The 16,583-nt window shown below is 47.8% G+C and overlaps 1 protein-coding gene across 8 annotated transcripts in view; it reads right to left on the minus strand.

The window, feature by feature from the left end:
- Positions 1-16,583, minus strand: part of Msi2 (musashi RNA binding protein 2) — a 363,233-nt gene that overhangs the window by 224,550 nt on the left and 122,100 nt on the right. For 7 of the 8 annotated variants that reach the window (XM_010620228.3, XM_033762960.1, XM_010620227.3 and 4 more), the window contains exon 5: positions 10,089-10,181. The exons of the other annotated variant lie outside the window; for it this stretch is intronic. In XM_010620228.3, the coding sequence (XP_010618530.1) occupies positions 10,089-10,181 (93 nt within the window). The remainder of the gene's footprint in view (positions 1-10,088; positions 10,182-16,583) is intronic. 8 annotated transcript variants of the gene reach the window in all.

Here is a 16,583-nt window from a genome sequence, read left to right on the forward strand (position 1 = left end):
CAATTTGTGTCATCCTCAGAGTGAAAGAACTGAGTGGTAAACTCGTGGGGAGATAAACGGGAAAAACGGAAGAGAGAGTGCGTGTGTGCGTACAGGCATGGATGCGTGGGCGCTTGCGTGCACGGAAACTGCCGCACTGGCAAGCAGGCCCACTGCTGGCCAGGACTGAAGCAGCAACTCCGGAGTCTCAAGAGGACCTTGGTCTCAAAGGTGGAAAATAACAGCAGCAGTTAATGTTCCAACATTAACAGCCTTTTTTATGGCAGGATGCCGAGAACTATGGGTGCACCAGCTCGTTTCATCCTCATGACAGTGCTATGCATTAAGCACCATCGTCATCCTCATTTTGCAAATAAAAAAGCTGAGGGGGGACAAAGACACGATCTGCCCACGATTACAGAGCTAATCGAGATGAGCTGGATTTGACACATCGATCTGAGTTCAACCCGTCCATTCCTTTATCACCAGGCAATATCCTAAATCAAGAGGTCAGCAAACATTGGCCCATGAATCAATCTGGGTTTCTGTAAATAAAGTTTTATTGAAACACAGACATAACCACTCATTTTCTTATTATCTTTGGCTCTTGTTGTGACAGAATGGCAGAGCAGAGTGCGTGTAAGACACCATCTAGGCCACAAAACTACAAATAGTTATTATATGGCCCTTTACAGAAAAAGTTTTCCAGCCCCTATGCTAGGCAAGAAATAGCCGTGATTCTCAACTTTTCTACCCATGGTCTCCAATGGCAGGTAGAGGCTGCTACCCTGCAGTATCTCAAATTCTCACTGGTTTAAAAGAAATGCAAAGTTTGCATTCTGTGCCATAAAATTTATTCTCTATAACATGTTTTAAGCATGCAACCATTAAGAGTACCTCCAGGATGGTGTGCTACAATGATTCTATGGCACCAAAAAATGCCAGTCAGGCATGCCATTCACCCACTGGAGGGGGCCCAAATGGAGTAGCTCATGTATGATAAGAAACACAGGCCTTCTTGCCAGAGGACCAGCTAGGGACTTGGAGCCCCTTCTGTCTGGATAAGGGTCTGGCAGAAGTCACCCACACTTTCCTCATTTTCCTTTCCTAACCTTAAAAGTCTAATAAATAAAGTAATTGGGACAATCACAAGACAAAGGATATGTGAAGGATTAGGGCAAACAGTAATCCCTGAATCTGGACGCAGACACCAATCAATCCTTCTTTTTTGCTACTAAAACAAGTGTATCAATAAATGAAGTGGCCTTCTGAAAAGATAGAAAACATACGTTTCCCTATCAAAGAGGTGCCCTTGCAGAGGACCCCCGCACTTCATGTCTGTGGCTTGTCATGCCCTTGCAACGCTTCAGAAGAAAGCTGAGAGTGAGCGCAGGAAGCTTGCCTCTGATCACTCAACTCTCTCATTTATTTTTCCTTAAGTGAAAAACACCTTAAATTGTTTTTTCAAATACTAACATGCTATAAGCAAGTCAGAAAATATTTACCTCTGCCGCCAATTATAAAAGACCGTTAGCGACCTCAACCAGCAAAAATCTCTAATTTGCAACTAATCTACTTGCACAAATTACATCTTCTACAACAGACCACCTAAAACCGACTTCCTGTAAACAAACCACTCTGCTGGATTTTTTAATCTAATTAAATCCTTATTTTGCTCTTTAACTACAAGAAGCTCACTTTTCATTACACTGGGGCAGACTATTTTTTATTTTCAAGAGTCACAGAAACAATCCCTAAAGTAGGAGCCCAAAGGGGCTCCAACCCAATGAGGAGCCTCCCTTGGCCAGGGGAGTGCAGGTCTCCCCTCTCTGTCTTTCCCAGGCCATTTGCTCATTTAACACTTAGAAGCCTGTGCTCATACAGGTCCTGGGCTGGCTCCCGTCCCAGCTGCTGGGTTCAATCAGGCAGCCAGAACACAAATAGGAATAAAGTCAGTGTTCTACAACACAGAGAAGGAATATTTCCATCTGCCTGTAGGTGGTTATGGAAGTGATTGACCCTTACAGAGTGTAGAGAGTCTGGCCTTGCCTTGATTCCTTCCACGTCCCCTTCATTTAGGGTGATACTCATCTGCCCTGCAATTCCCTACACTCTAGGAAACTGCCTCAGTCCCAGGAAAACCAGGACAGTGGGACACCCTACCTTCGTCCTGCCCGGGTTATGGGGAGAGGGCCCTACAATCAGGAATCCATCGATAATAATATTGTCTCCCATCCTCTCCTCCTGCATCTGGCTCCAGCCACCTCTGCCCCTAAGCTGCAACTAGAAATCATCAACTCTTCATAGCAAGACTCTTCCCACCAGATTCTTCCATCTTGGAAATATCACGATCACACAAATGCCCTGATCACACAAATGCCCTGCAAAGAAGACAGGGTCATTGCCTAGGCTGCAGAAGGTATGTGGCCTGAAGGCAAGACAAATCCCACTTTGCCAGTAACTGACTCTCTGGAAGCAACACAAAGGGGGGGGGGAACGGAAGCAGCATACACAGATTCCATCTATCCGATCTATTTATTTTATTCAAAGTTTCCTGGGTGCTTATTAATGCCAGCTTTCTCTCCACCATTTAATCTCTGCTTCCATTTCATTCTTAGAGGCCTGTGATTACTCTAATTCAGCATTTGGATGACTTCATTTCCGCTCAAGTACACCCAGGTCAACTTGGACAGAAAAGAAAGAGGAGGAGAAGAAAAATAATCAGCTAAAAGCTATTAAATATCAGCCGTGTGCCTCATGATTAGTTTTAAAGGCAGTGGTGAGGTTAGCAACAGTCAGAAATGTACCCCCTTCTGCCTCTGCCTGCATATTAACGTTTTTTTTTTCTGGGGCTTTCACTATTATGGCTTTGAATGTAAATAAAGCACAGATTGGCAGCCCACTTTGAGCTAATTCACAAATACCAAGTCTGAAAACACAGAGCTGTAAAAATTTAGAGGGCAGTAACTTGACAAATCCGGCCGTTCTACAGAGACTGTGTCTACAGGGACAAAAGAAGGAAAAAGGGAAAGAGAAAGGAAGAGAAAAGAAAAGCACATACAACCCATGCAATGGGGTATTCCACTGCCAGGGTGGGGGGCGGGCGGGAATCTCCATATCAATGTTCACCCTACCAAATAATAAGAGTTCAATTTCTATGCCAAGTCTAAATGAACTGTGCTTTCTCTTCCATAAGAACCACCTCTTGCACCCCCTGGCACAAGCCTGAGCCATGATTTCTGGTACACTTTCAGTCCCCACTGAACTACATCTTGGGAGAGAAAGCTCTTTTCTCATGCTAACAACTCCATTGTGAGTGACCTCTTCTGAGGCCTCCAGGAGGACTCTGGGAAGGTGAGCTGGTAAAAATACTTCATTTCCCTCCGCCCCACCCGAAGCTGCCCTCATTAACTCCTTGGCTTCCAAAGGCTGCTTTGCCCCTGGCCTCATTCCTCTTGGCCCAGAGGCAGAAAAACGAAATACAGCCAAACCATACTGGAAAACCCATTTGAGCAGGGGTGGCAGAAAGTTTGGGCCTCCTTCCTTCACCTACTATGCAAACGAATGTGGCATCTGATTAGCATAAATCTCAAAGTTTTCCCAGCTTGCTACCCAGAAGGCATTCTATTTTTCTATTTGTGTATTTTAAAACACTGTTAACAGAGCAATAATAATGTCTGATGCCTTTGCCTAACAACAGCTGGTTATATTTTATCCACTGAAAGGAAAATGGAAGTTTTCCTGGAAACCCACTATCTTTTTCAGGAACTCTTTGAAGCAAAAATATGAAGATTTAGGAAGAGTGACGTTAGAGTACTCAATCTGTTTCCAACTCAATAGCCTCCACTGGCTGCAGCAGAAATTGGTCTAGGGTGGCAGAGCTGGCCAGGAAAAGGCAAAGCTGTTTGGCAGGAGTGGCACAGTCCTAGGGGATAATGTGGGTTTACTCTGTGCCCCCAGCCTGGCAGCATTTTCCTGTCTGCTGAGGGGAACTTTTCACATGTAAGGGAGAAAATAAAGTCCCCTCCCAGTAGGACACACTTCTGAAAGGTAGAGCTGACACAAACCAGAGAATGAGTAACAAGTGGGCAGCACTCACCTTGGTCTGGCTTCTCACAGGAAGGAAACCCAAATGCCAAAGTTGCCTTCAGCATAGCTCAAAAGGAAGAGGAAAACTATCCTACCTGGTCCACTCTACAGTTATGGCTGAAGAGGGTCTGAGGAACATCAAGACTCTCAGGTGAGAAGTTCACAGGTGACAAGAGAGGCCCAGGCAAGATCACTTTCCAGTCAACCCATACCCACAAAGGACACGCATGACTTGTTTTCCAGGTCTCCTCTGAGAGAACCCCACACCATTTATGTGCAACACACATTTGGAAGTGATAAAATTCTACCTCAGATCTCAGGCCACTTTCAAAAATTTGGTAACTTGCTTATGTATTCTCTCACACGTCTCTTGCCTTTCAAATTTCAAAGCCTTCATAATATTTTTAGTCTAGGTACTATTCACTCACAGAAGGCATCAAAAGGAGCATCTGACCATCAGCTCTGGACATGGCCGCTGTCACACATACCCTGGGGCTAGGAAATAACAGCCACAGAGACCCTCAGCACTTCAACGACCCCCACTCTGAAGAAATAAAATGAAGAAATAAAATGATATCATCATATTAAAAGGCCAACTCATTCTTACTTTCAGGTTTTCTTTATTCCAAAAAGCTTTCAAACACCGCTTCTGGGAGCTCATGTAAACTTTCACAGGCCCACACACAACCCAAGGCCAGCAGAGAGGGCTCCAATAATTCTCCCCCCAAGAGCCATTGTTCTGTGAGACCTGAAGAGCTGGGACTTTCCAAACTATCTTTGTGGCCTTTTCTTCCATCATCATAACCGGGGGCTGGCTGGCCCAGGAAGGGGTTAAAGTCCTCACTGCAAGCCACAGACTCGGGCACTGGCCCAGAAGGGACATGGGAACCAGGGCAGCCTAGTGATAAAGGCCGGATTGTAGCAGCCCACTGAATTGGAAATGACTTGTAGGCCTAATGAAACAGAACTTTGGCAGTAAAACAGAATGAAAGGAATGAGACAATAAAAGGCAGGACAAAGGGTGCAGAGTCGTTTCAGCTTAGCAAAATAAGCTCACTTTGTTGTTGGGGAAAGCCAAAGCCGATTAGGATAAACCAATGACTAAGCATAAGTCTTCCAAACTAATTACACAGTGCACCATGTGAAGTATAATTGGAAGCCTCCACACACAGGCTGCCCAGCTTTCATAGGAGTCCCATAAAGCCACAATCACCTCACGAGCTGGGCACCCGAGCGGCCCTGTCCTTGCGGGAGGCAGCTGGGAGGTGTGGAGCTGCTTCTCGATGAAGCAAAGGCTTCGCTCACTTTAAAGGTTCTCTTTTTCATCTCCAAAATCCTCTAAGTGAGAAAGGAAGAAACTGGTACTTAAAGGAGGGGCCTGAGGGGGAGAAGGAGGGAACCAGCATACATGGAGTTTCTTTGATCCAGCTGTTTTTAATTACCAAGCTGGGCTCTTTGGGGTGGCTATGTGTGGAGAACAGGCCAATTCATCGTCGGGGGCTGCATGGGCATATCAGAGCATCATTTACCTGCCATTCTTTGGAATGGCCTAAATATATCACTCCTGTGTATATGAAATCATGAACACAGATAACGTCCACTAAGAAGCCAAGGCAGTTAAATAAAATTACTCATGATCAACGTTTTTGACAAATGAACAAATTTGCTCCCCGGGAGGAAGAGGCTGCTTCGTGCCCAAGTGGGAGTCTGGGTTTTTTTGAACAGGGAACACAGTTGAGGGTGCAGAGCTGAGTGACCATGGGGGCTCCCCTGGGCCTGGGCTGCATGGTCTAGACAACTTCTTTCTCAGCACCTGTAAGAAGAGCTATGTCACCTATCTTGCTTGGCATCTTTGAGAGGCACATTTTAAAGTGCATTAAAGGCTTGGCACAGGGCACACCTAACTCTACTTCAGAAATATTAATTCACAGTAAAAGTATCTTCATACTAAAATCCAAACCCCACAATCCCCCAAGTTCCATTAATTTTGATCTAGCACGTGAAAGACGGAAGAAACAACATGCTTTTTCTGGATCTTTCTCACAGGATGAGGATTCCAGTTTATAAATAGTGCCTTTTTCCAAATAAAGAATCCCATCACTTTTCCTGCATCATGAAGTCCAGAAATAAACTCTAACATGGTTGAGACCATTTTGCTTATTATATACCATGTTCACCACTTCTGATGATGTCTTATTCTAGTACAGTCATAGATACTGTGAATTATAATCTACATATATTTAAACTGATTTTCCAAGCATAAAACCTCCTTAGAACTAATTCTACCCAGGGGTCAGCGAACTGTGGCCCACAGGCCAAATCTAAGCTGCCATCTCTCTTTGCAAAGTTTTGTTTTGTGCATAACCACACCTATCTGCTTACACATTGGTTATGGCTGCTTTCACTCTCCAACAACAGGAGCGAGTAGCTATAATAAAGACCACATGGTAAGTTCCTTGACCCCGTAGGTTTCTCAACTCCTTCCCTCAGGAAAGAAACTGAGGCCTATGAATACATAACCCATCACGGTGTCACAAGAGGATCAGCAGGAAGGCCTGGACTAGCTTCTACATGACCTTTATCCAAGGACGCACCGGGACAGCCACCCCACGGGGAAAGATGGTCACCTAAGATAGTTGCACCCTTGCACCAGTGGCCACACTCCAGGATTTCATTCTGACGAAAAACAAGTGGCCAGTTCTCTAACCTGAGGGATAAGCCCTCTAGGAGGAAGGTGGGACAGAAGCACAAAAGGGTTTACAAGCCTCCAATTTGAGTTATTTAAAGCTCTCAGTGTGTCATTCTGCACCCACTCCACTTACTGTAATGACATATTTAAACTCCCTTCGCTCAGCCCCTTGATAACAGTCTTACCATCTTGATTGCCACCTGAAATAAACAGTTGGAGCAGCTGCCACACAGGCAGGATAGGAAGAGGCAGAAGAGAGAGGAATGACAGTGAAGGAAACCCAAAAAGTGGTACACCCTGCACGGAGGTTATGGAATGGTGCAGAGTCCTAGAGGCACAGGAAGAGGAAGAGGAAGCAGGTTGTGAATTCTGGCTCTCACACTACCTCACTTCGATCACCTCAGCTGACTTTGCTCCCTGACCCTTACTCTCCACCTTTGTTTTTTTAAAAGGGCTGAATTTTACCAACATCCACTGTGTAGGTGGGAAGGAGAAGACAAACGTCCAAGGTCCTCAATACTGCTGGCCCAGGCACACTGACGGGACACCGTCCCTTCTCCTTTGCAGCTTCCCCACCCGAAATCTGTCTGGGAGACTGGTGAGCCATGGAAACACGGCCTACAACACTGTCAGTTCTATTGTCAGACAACGCTGGGGACGAGGACTCTGTATCCAGCGCTACCTCTCAGGAGGCTGTGACATTGAGCCAAAGACACAGACCCATCCGTACCCCATGTAACACTGTGCAACATGGGAATGCCCCTAGCAGCCTCCCACAGAAAAATGACACGAGATGATAATGGAAGTTGAAGGCCTGGCCCAGAATTTGACACTTAGGAAGCACTCATAAATAACAGAATTTACACTTCACTAATCTGCAACTGGGTAGAAGACAGCCCCAAAAAACTTCACATATACATACACATACACATGTGGCTTTAAGTATAACTCATGCACATGTGAGTGTGTGTGTTTGTGTGTGTGTGTGCCCGCTCGAGTGTCCTGCTTCTTTCGACCAGAATATAAATTACTGAGAGGCAGAGGCAGTTTGTCAATTTATCTGTTACCTCCTTTCTCAGCTGCTGGATTTTCTCATGGCTCCCAAGGCCTTGCAGCAGACTCTTCCTACTTTGATCATTCTGGATTCAAACGAATGACACCAGAATTCTGAGAGGTGGAAAGCCCTGCCCAAGGGGCCACAGATGTTATGCCAGCCACCCGCAAATGAGGAACAAGTTCCTATGCAGACAGACCCAGAAAACAGGCAGAGCGTATGTAAGCTGCAAACACAGGAGCAGAAGAAGACTGTTGTGGTTTTGATACATTCAGAAGCCTCCTTAGTCCTTGAATAAGGCGCTTGGTAAGTTAACACATCCTGCCAGGATCCACACACATTAGTGCAAAACTAACTGGGCTGCATCAGACCCAGCAAGTGCCATGCCAGGGAAGACAATGCTGCCTGTGACTGCTTCCTACACTAGAAGACAACTGTTCTCAGGGAAGGGACGGGAGCTGCCATGGGCACGGCCAAAGCTTGAGGAGCACCCCACTGCTAGCACATGGGGTCATGATTATGAGCTTCATGAAAAATGGCAGAAGACAAGCAGAAAGAGAGGGGGGAAGGAGTGGGGGAAACAGAGAGACACAACCAAGGGCCGGGGATGTGCAGAGATGCACTGTGTGTTGGCAAGTATGTGCCTGTCTGGAATACTCCGATGGCTGGGCAGTGTCAACTTCTCTGACACCTACAAATAGGCCCATGAGATTCCAAGACAGGTTATGGCTCGAATAAGAAATCCCACCTCTTGTTTGCAAACACTACCCTAGGACTTGTTTTAAAGGCAGGGAGACAGTAACAAAGGCCTATCCTCCACAGGTCCCCATTATGCAAGACGGAGTTCTCATTTCATTATTTCCACTCCCTCTCCTTAGGCAGGGTGGGGCCGGGGGATGGATAAATCTCCCTTGGTGCTTTAAATCACTTGGGGTGGGAGGAACCAGACACACACTGTCACTGATACACCTGCCTGTTCCTTAGAATTAGCCAGGACTCAGCCCCCTACTGACAATGCAGAAGGTCCATGGGGTGGCATCTTTCACAACCCATCCTAATGAACAACACGGTGTCATTTCAAATGTACAGCCAGGCTGGAAGAGGCTGGTGTCTCCTTGCTGCATGGTCTCTGATAAACACGAGACAGGAAAATCCCCATCTGGGGGCCAAACAAAGGTCGTGGCTCTCACCAAAGAGATGGAGTCATAGCTGTCTATCGCCCTGGGCAAACAAATCAAAAGCTTAGAACCTCCAGGCTGGCCAGTGGGTGGCTGTCCTCATCCTCCCTGTGGCAGGTGTGACAGCCATCATGGGAATAAATGAGTGATAGACCAAGAACCAGCACTACATCTTCTCAGGGTACCACATCAGCCCTTCGGAGGGGAAATGCAGACCTGTGCGGAAGGACACCGTCCTGCCCCTGGGCCCTGGGAGAACGCTCACATGTTCTCAAAGGTGCAGGAGGCAGAGAGCCAGCTCAGCCCTCCCCTCCAGCCTCCTTGGATCTGCCATTTCCATGACAGCCAGAAGGGAGGGGTCACATGAAGCCAACAAGGGCCAGGCCCCAGGGTGTTAGTGCCATCTGAGGACTGTCACCCTCACAAAGGGCCCACGCTCCGCTCCACTGGAAAGAGGATGACTTAAGCACATCACCCATGGGTGCTCACTGTGTCTGGCTGCCTGATCCTCCATCTGTCGTGCACACACATTATCCCCTCAGTTTCCTACAGATTTGGGGCCCCTGGCTCCAGCCTGTTTTGGCAGTAGAGCCAGGGTATCATCTTGCTGCTGTCTCACAGGCACCCAGGTCAGAAAGCACTGACAGGCACTGGCCAGCATCTTTCCCAGTCTCCTCAGGCCCTGGACAGGGGACGGCGGAGCTGCCAGAGGCCCCGGGGAGCTGCATCTCTCAATGCATTCTCCAGGACGACGCAGAATGAGGAGGGCCAGTCTGGCTCGCAGGGCTCTAGCAGCTTCCCTGGGAGCCCCGCCCTGTGAGTCCTGAGCCCCTGCTCCCACCCAGCCCAGAGTCCACACCAGCAAACCCACACTGAAAGGCCACTCTGTCTCCTCCTGCAGGCGCATGGGCTGTGCTGACCATAAGCTGGCCTCTTCCAACACAGCCCCTGCTGAATTTCACTGAGATCCATACAGTCAAGTTCAAGGGTGAGTTTCTTTAGGACACAGCTGTGACAAAGGCAGGGGCCATAGAAGCCGGTCCTGAGGACCCATCAGGCTACCTCCGGTGTGTGCCATCCAACTCTGCGCAGCTCTTACCTTGCCAAACTGCTCAAAGTATTGCTTTACATCTTCCACTACCGTGTTCGCAGATAATCCACCTACAAATATTTTCTTTGTTCTTGTGACCATCTGCAAGAAATGACGAGAGAAGGGCACAGGTTAACCAGGTTATCAGAAGCAGGCCTCAATAAGACGCTAAAACAAGTTGCGCTCCACATTTCTCTGAGAAGACAACTTTAGCTCTGTGCAATTTGCGCAGACGGGGATGCTGGATGTCTAAGGATGCTAGAGACAACTCCTCTGCATATCTCAGGCATTCACAGCCTGCCACCTGGAAGCTTGAGTTTTCTCTAGACTCACAGGGACTTCGGGACCTCAGTACACAAGACAATACTTTGTTCTGCTGTACTAACCTGTGGAGAAATAGCCCACATCAAGCTATTTTAAACCTCAGAGATGCACGCAAAACAGAACTAAATGCATTCAAACTACTGCCCAGAAAGTACCCACAAAACCTTACCAATAAGAACTGCACACATAGCTAGGCACAGTGGTACACACCTATAACCTCAGCTACTCAGTGGGCTGAGGCAGGAGGACCCCAAGTTGGAGGCCAGGCTGTACAACTTAGTGGGCACCTGTCTCAAGATAACAAGGAGAGGGAAAGCAGTTCAGTGGTACAGCACTCTGGGGTTGCATTTCCCAGTGCCGTCAGAGAATAAAAACTGCATGCACAATTCAAAACTATGCGTGGACTGTGCTCACTGTTGTGGTGCCCGTGTATGTGTATAAACGACACAATGCTGACCTGCAGCCAGAGAATACCCTGCAAGCTCTTTCCCACACTCTTTCCCCTCTGGATTCTGTGTAATTCACAGCGATTCAGCTCAGGGTCCCAGTCAAGCTCACTAAGTCCCAGGTCTCCCCACTTTTGTTCTCCCAGGTCCTGCTCTTGGGGCTGCCTCTCCACTCCTGAGTCTCCCCCGACAGCAAGTCGTCATTCTCCGAGGTCCCACGACCTTCTCCAAAACTCAAAATGCCTGCTTGTCCTCCCAGCCAGGAATAGTCCTCGCTCCTTTACTTCACAGCCTCTAACACTTCATCCATACCCCTAGGTGGTGATTGCTACTCTCCACCTTCCTCCTCCGGAGGGACGGACAGCTCCTGACTGCTCCCAGAATTATTCGCAGCGCCAAGCACACATTGGCCCCCAGTGAACGCTTGCTGGATGCAAAAAGGAGCGAAACCAGCCACACCTGGGAACTGCACCCATTCCAAGGGAAAAGGCAAAAGATGATGTCAACAGCTCAGCGCAGGGATCCAAAAATTAAGGAAATAAGCTTCATTCTGAAGACTGAGCTTAGGCTACATGTTGGCTTAATTTTTGTTTTAATGTCAAAGTAAAAAAAAAAAATCAAGAAAGTCAGTGGGTGCAGGGTCTCGATGGTTTTGGTTCTACGTGCACAATGCCATCTGTAGCTCTTATAAATGGATGCAGGGGACCAAGTGCAGGGCCCCTGGCCACCTGGGTCACTGTGGTCACCAAGACTCTGATGTGTTCAAATGAGTAAATGGACTGACCACCTCCCCATAGATCAGCTAAGAGTAACCTGGGCATTCCTGAGACAGGGATAGGAAAGACTCTGAAAACTCGGTGTCTAATTCTAGCTGTGATCCTAAATGGACTCACTTTCTTAGGTCTGGGTTTTCTGCTCTGCTCCAAAAGGTGCTAGATAGAGCCCCAAGGTCCCCCAGGCCACAGGAGTCTGAGAGTGTCACAGTCATGATGGAAAGAGGCTTGAAGGCTTCGGGGAGCTCAGGCTTTCCAACTCAACAGCCCCCAGCAGGCAAATACACCGCGGCGGCCCGCTGGCTGAGCCTCGATGGGAAAACCGTTGCAATGAGCCTTCTACACAGTGGAAAGGACAATCCGAGCAACCACACATTCCCTGTGGGCTTCCTTCTACTTCCTGTGAGCACCACGCAGTGGTTTCCCCATGTGTTTAAGGCTATGGTTTACCATTCTGGTCTCTTTTCAGATGACTGGGGTATCAAACGAGGTAACACAGGTGAGGACACTCAACCAAGGCCCCATGAGTGTCCACACTGCCAAAGTTCCCAGACCTCTCACTAACTGGCAGGCGCCTGCCTGACTCTTGCTTCTTAGTGTCTGTCTCTCTTCTTATCTGTCCCCCTTAGTTCCCCAATAGGTCAAGGTTACCGTAATGGTGTAACTCCGTCTATCCCTTTCCAGCTTCAGGTTTGTACTAATCACCACGTTGTACTGTATTAACCCAACTTCCCTACTATGTTCACTCAACAGATACAGTAAGGCGAGGTGCTGCTGGAGCTTATACTCTAACAGAACGTGGAATTCAACTCACTATAAAGTATAGATATCATAATTAGCCTAGCACCCAACATTCCCAATAGCACTAAATTAAGTAACATATGCCGGAGAGTCTAGCAGGACACAACGTAGGTGATAAATAAATGGTCGCCACAACTTAATCCAAAATCAATTACCAAATTCATCCTTTAAGCTCAGAATAATTGCACAGCAGAAAGACACATTATATGTAAGGCTCTGCGAAACAATTCCAACTGCCCTATTCTCTTCCACTGTAATTTCAAAAGCACTTTCCGGCATCTCTACATGGTTTCAGATGTGCAAACGCTCCCAATAGTTTAATTTTAGATTTTTCATTTCTACTTTTGTTAAACCCCAGCCAAGTAATTAAGTATCTGTAAAGAAACTCTAAGGTGATATATAAACATGCACTAGTGGAGCTTTCGATTTAAAAGAAACTCCGGAGAGGCATTCTATTCCAGGAACCCCACGGCCTCGTTTCTGCATTGTTTAGTCAGGCAGGAGGGTACAGAGCAGGCCCTATCTACATCCCAAACATCCACGTGGATCCAGAGAATGAAACAACCGCCCCTTCTCCATCCCAAACAGCAGGAATCAACAGAATCTTCACTCCCCAGTAACTGGTTCAATGGAAAGCTCCCTCTTCCTACAACCTCTCCTGTCACCTCGCAGCCATAAACATGCCGAGACAGAGCCCTAAACACGGAGGCAGACACCCAGCTATAAATCTACACAGTCCCCAAAAACCTTTAAAACACTTTTTTTTAAAAGAAGGATGAAGAATCCCAGGCCTCAGACAATGCACCAAAGTGTCTGAGTGAGTAAAACAACATCTCTGGGAACCAGCTCAGATTCGGTGATGGATCCCACCCCTCAGCAAACACTAGGAGGAGACAAGTTTAATCAAAACCTTCCAAACGTGAAAGGCCAGTGGGAAGATGTGCAACACCTGGTTAGCTGCTCACCAATATCTTGGCTTCAGGAGAGGGGAGAACAGCTGGGGGGATGACCTCTCCCCTAAGGCCGTGCTGTGAGGAATGGGGTGGGGGTGACTGACTCCAGAAACCCCAATGCCTTTACTGTCAAATGGACTGTGCACTGCTCTGCTATTTGCATTCCGGGGAGGGGCGTGGAAGGCAGAGGACCCTAGAATCACACATTGCTCTCTCCATTTCCCCTCCGTCTCCCTGGCTAAATGGGGAGGGCAGGACAGCGAGGAGGGGGCAGGGATATCATGTCCTGTCTCTCAGTGGAACTAAATGGTGGTCTTCAAATTCCCACAGACACCAGGTAATGCATTCATCTGAGTGTGCGAGTGTGTGTGTGCACATGCAAATGAGTATGCACATACATGTTCAGTGTAACTCTAGTTGCATCCCTCAACTCCTGGCTCCCATTTGCCAGGAACCATGCAGCAGCCCTCCAAACTTTAACCTTCCTCTGACCTTGGAAACCGTGAGCACAACAAGGCACCCACTGACCTCCTGGCTCTTTATTCCTTTGCTTTATACAAAATCCCTCCCACGCATTGAGGACAGCTGCCTATTTCCTTCCTGAACTAGGCCCTTCCGGTGACAGTTTCCTAGCCTGCAGCACTGACACTATGCAGTACTATAGGGTACAAGAGCTCAGGCACCGAAATGTTCTCATGCTGCTGCTGGGCTCCCATAGTGCACCAAGATGGGAAGAGCTCTAGAGAGAGCTCAGGCCAAACTCCTCTAGGAGGCTGATATCAAACTTCCTCTGCTGGGGGTTTCTAGTGAAGGGGTTGCAGGAAACACTCCGGAGTGTGAGTGCTTCCCACTACGAGGGACATGAGAGACCTACCTAAGAGGCCTGCATCCTCTGGGGCTACAGCTCCCCTAAGATGTCCCTGATTTACAGCTTTTGGTGTAAAGGGAATCACTCTGGGAAGCAGGGTGTGCGCGCGTGTGCATGCACGTGTGCGTGCAGGGAGTGGTCAAGCTCTCACAAATCCCTGCTGCAGAGTTTTGCATCTAGACCCATAATTTAACTAAACACCATTACTCTCCACACACCCCTTGGCTCCACACAGAAAGCCCCAGCACCCACGCCAGTTCGGAAAATTGCTGTTTACACGTAAGAACTGGCCAAAGACAGCTGCTAACTACAGCTGCAAAGGCACCCCACCTTCTTGCCTCCAGCCGGAGAGCAGGCTTTTTTTTTTTTAAGTATAAAAATTCTCTTATATAAAATGTGCTTCCATCTGAAATGATAACTCGGAGTGGGGCCTCTGTTTGTATGTTTATAAAATAGGATAAAACAAATCGTGTATGTGTGTGTCTGTGTGTGTGTGTGTGTGTGTGTGCACACACCCACGCATTGAAATCGGAGTGGGGCCTCTGTTTGTATGTTTATAAAATAGGATAAAACAAATCGTGTATGTGTGTGTCTGTGTGTGTGTGTGTGTGTGTGTGCACACCCAAGTGCATTGAAAGCAGGATAGAGTGAGAGGAGGTTAGGAAAAAGAAACCACTTTTAAGAAGAGATGGAAAGGGAAACTTAGCCCCAACACCACTGGCTCAAACTCAGTAGTTAATCACAAAAGGAAAAACAAAACGAAACAACAAAAAAATCCCAAGTATTTCTTAATCTTGACAAATGCATGGAAAGGCAGGAAATGTGGCTCTGGAGACTCTTCAATGGGTATGGGAGAGGCCCAGAGAAATCAAAGCAGCTCCTGTTTTTAATCCCACCCCTGAAAAGAGTTCAAAGTCCCGTTGGAGGGAAACGTAGACTACCACTTGTTTTCCAGAAGCCCTTTCACCTGCAGGTCCCCAATGGCAGCAAAAGCCCAGGAAGGGTGTAGGGTGCTAGCACAGGTGGGATCCTACAAACCTTCCAATCCATAATCCCCACTGCACACATGGAAAAACCAAGTCCCAACTTGAAGCAGCAAGTGCTAGTTAAAAGCAAAGTGCATAGTTAGGAGGACCTTCCCTGGGGCCCAGACAAGGGCTCTATCCATCGCCCTGTACTGGCCGGTGACAATGAAGAATGGAAGTGCGCACCAAATCAGGAGGGGAGCAACTACACACTACTCACCACCATGACAGTTCCAAGGGTCTGCACCTAAGAATTAATCCAAGTCTTGCAGGGGCAATGAAGCTGAATGAAGTCTCTGAGCCCCTGAAATCCAGACCATGTTCCCCACAGGACAGGCCTTCCATGATTCCTACTTCTCCTGGGAGACCTTTCTATCTACCTTCTACCGAAACACAGCTCTTGTCATGCCCACCAGCCTCAGCACCGCCATCCCTGTCACGGCCACCACCATCGCGTCTGAATCCAGTGGTGAAACTTACTTTGCATAAATTTAAAACACAGGTCAGGTATGAGGCATCTTCTCCAGATGCTTCCAGGATCAGATGAAGAAAACAGACTGTGGTGGATTAAATAGGGTTCCCCCCAAATCCTCACCCACCCAGAACCTCAGAATCTGAACTTGTTTAAAGGAAAGGGAATCACTGCAGAAATAATAAGTCCAGGATTTTGTGATGAAGTCATCTTGAATGCGGCTGGGCCCTAAATCCGATAAACTGCATTCTTCTAAGAAGAGGAGAGGATACACAGACACGGGATGAAGACGGCCACGTGAAGAAGAAGAAAAGATGGGTGCAGCGGGCCACACCTATAGTCCCAGCATTCCAGGGGGCTGAGGCAGGAAGAACCCAGCTTGGGAAACATAGCAAGACTTTGACTGAAAAAAACAAATAATAACAGGTGTGTGGCTACAGCTCAGTATAAAGGCTCTGGGCTCAACCCCTAGTAGTGAAATGAAGGAGAAAAGGGGGCGGAGGAGACAGAGACGGAGACATCACAATAACACATCTCCAGACCTAACCTTAGTGGCATCCCAGGACACTTGGACAGAGGCATGGAACAGATCTGGGGTCTCCAGAAGGAACCAGCCCCACCAATCCCCTTGGTTTCATGTCTGTAGACTCCAGAAGGGTTGCTTATTTAACCCCACAGTGTGGTCATCTGCTCCGGCAGGCCCAGGAAATGAATTCAAACACCTACTCGGCACAGGTCCTTCTCCGTGACAGACGCCGTGGTCCTCTCACCTTTTCTTGGTGATACCGGACCTAGATTTCACACAGAAGCTCCCCACCCTGGAGGAGGAGGAGGAGGAGGAG

Source organism: Fukomys damarensis, unplaced genomic scaffold (assembly GCF_012274545.1).
Source record: "Fukomys damarensis isolate Sample0158 unplaced genomic scaffold, DMR_v1.0_HiC HiC_scaffold_13, whole genome shotgun sequence".
In the NCBI taxonomy this organism is placed as follows: Eukaryota; Metazoa; Chordata; class Mammalia; order Rodentia; family Bathyergidae; genus Fukomys; species Fukomys damarensis.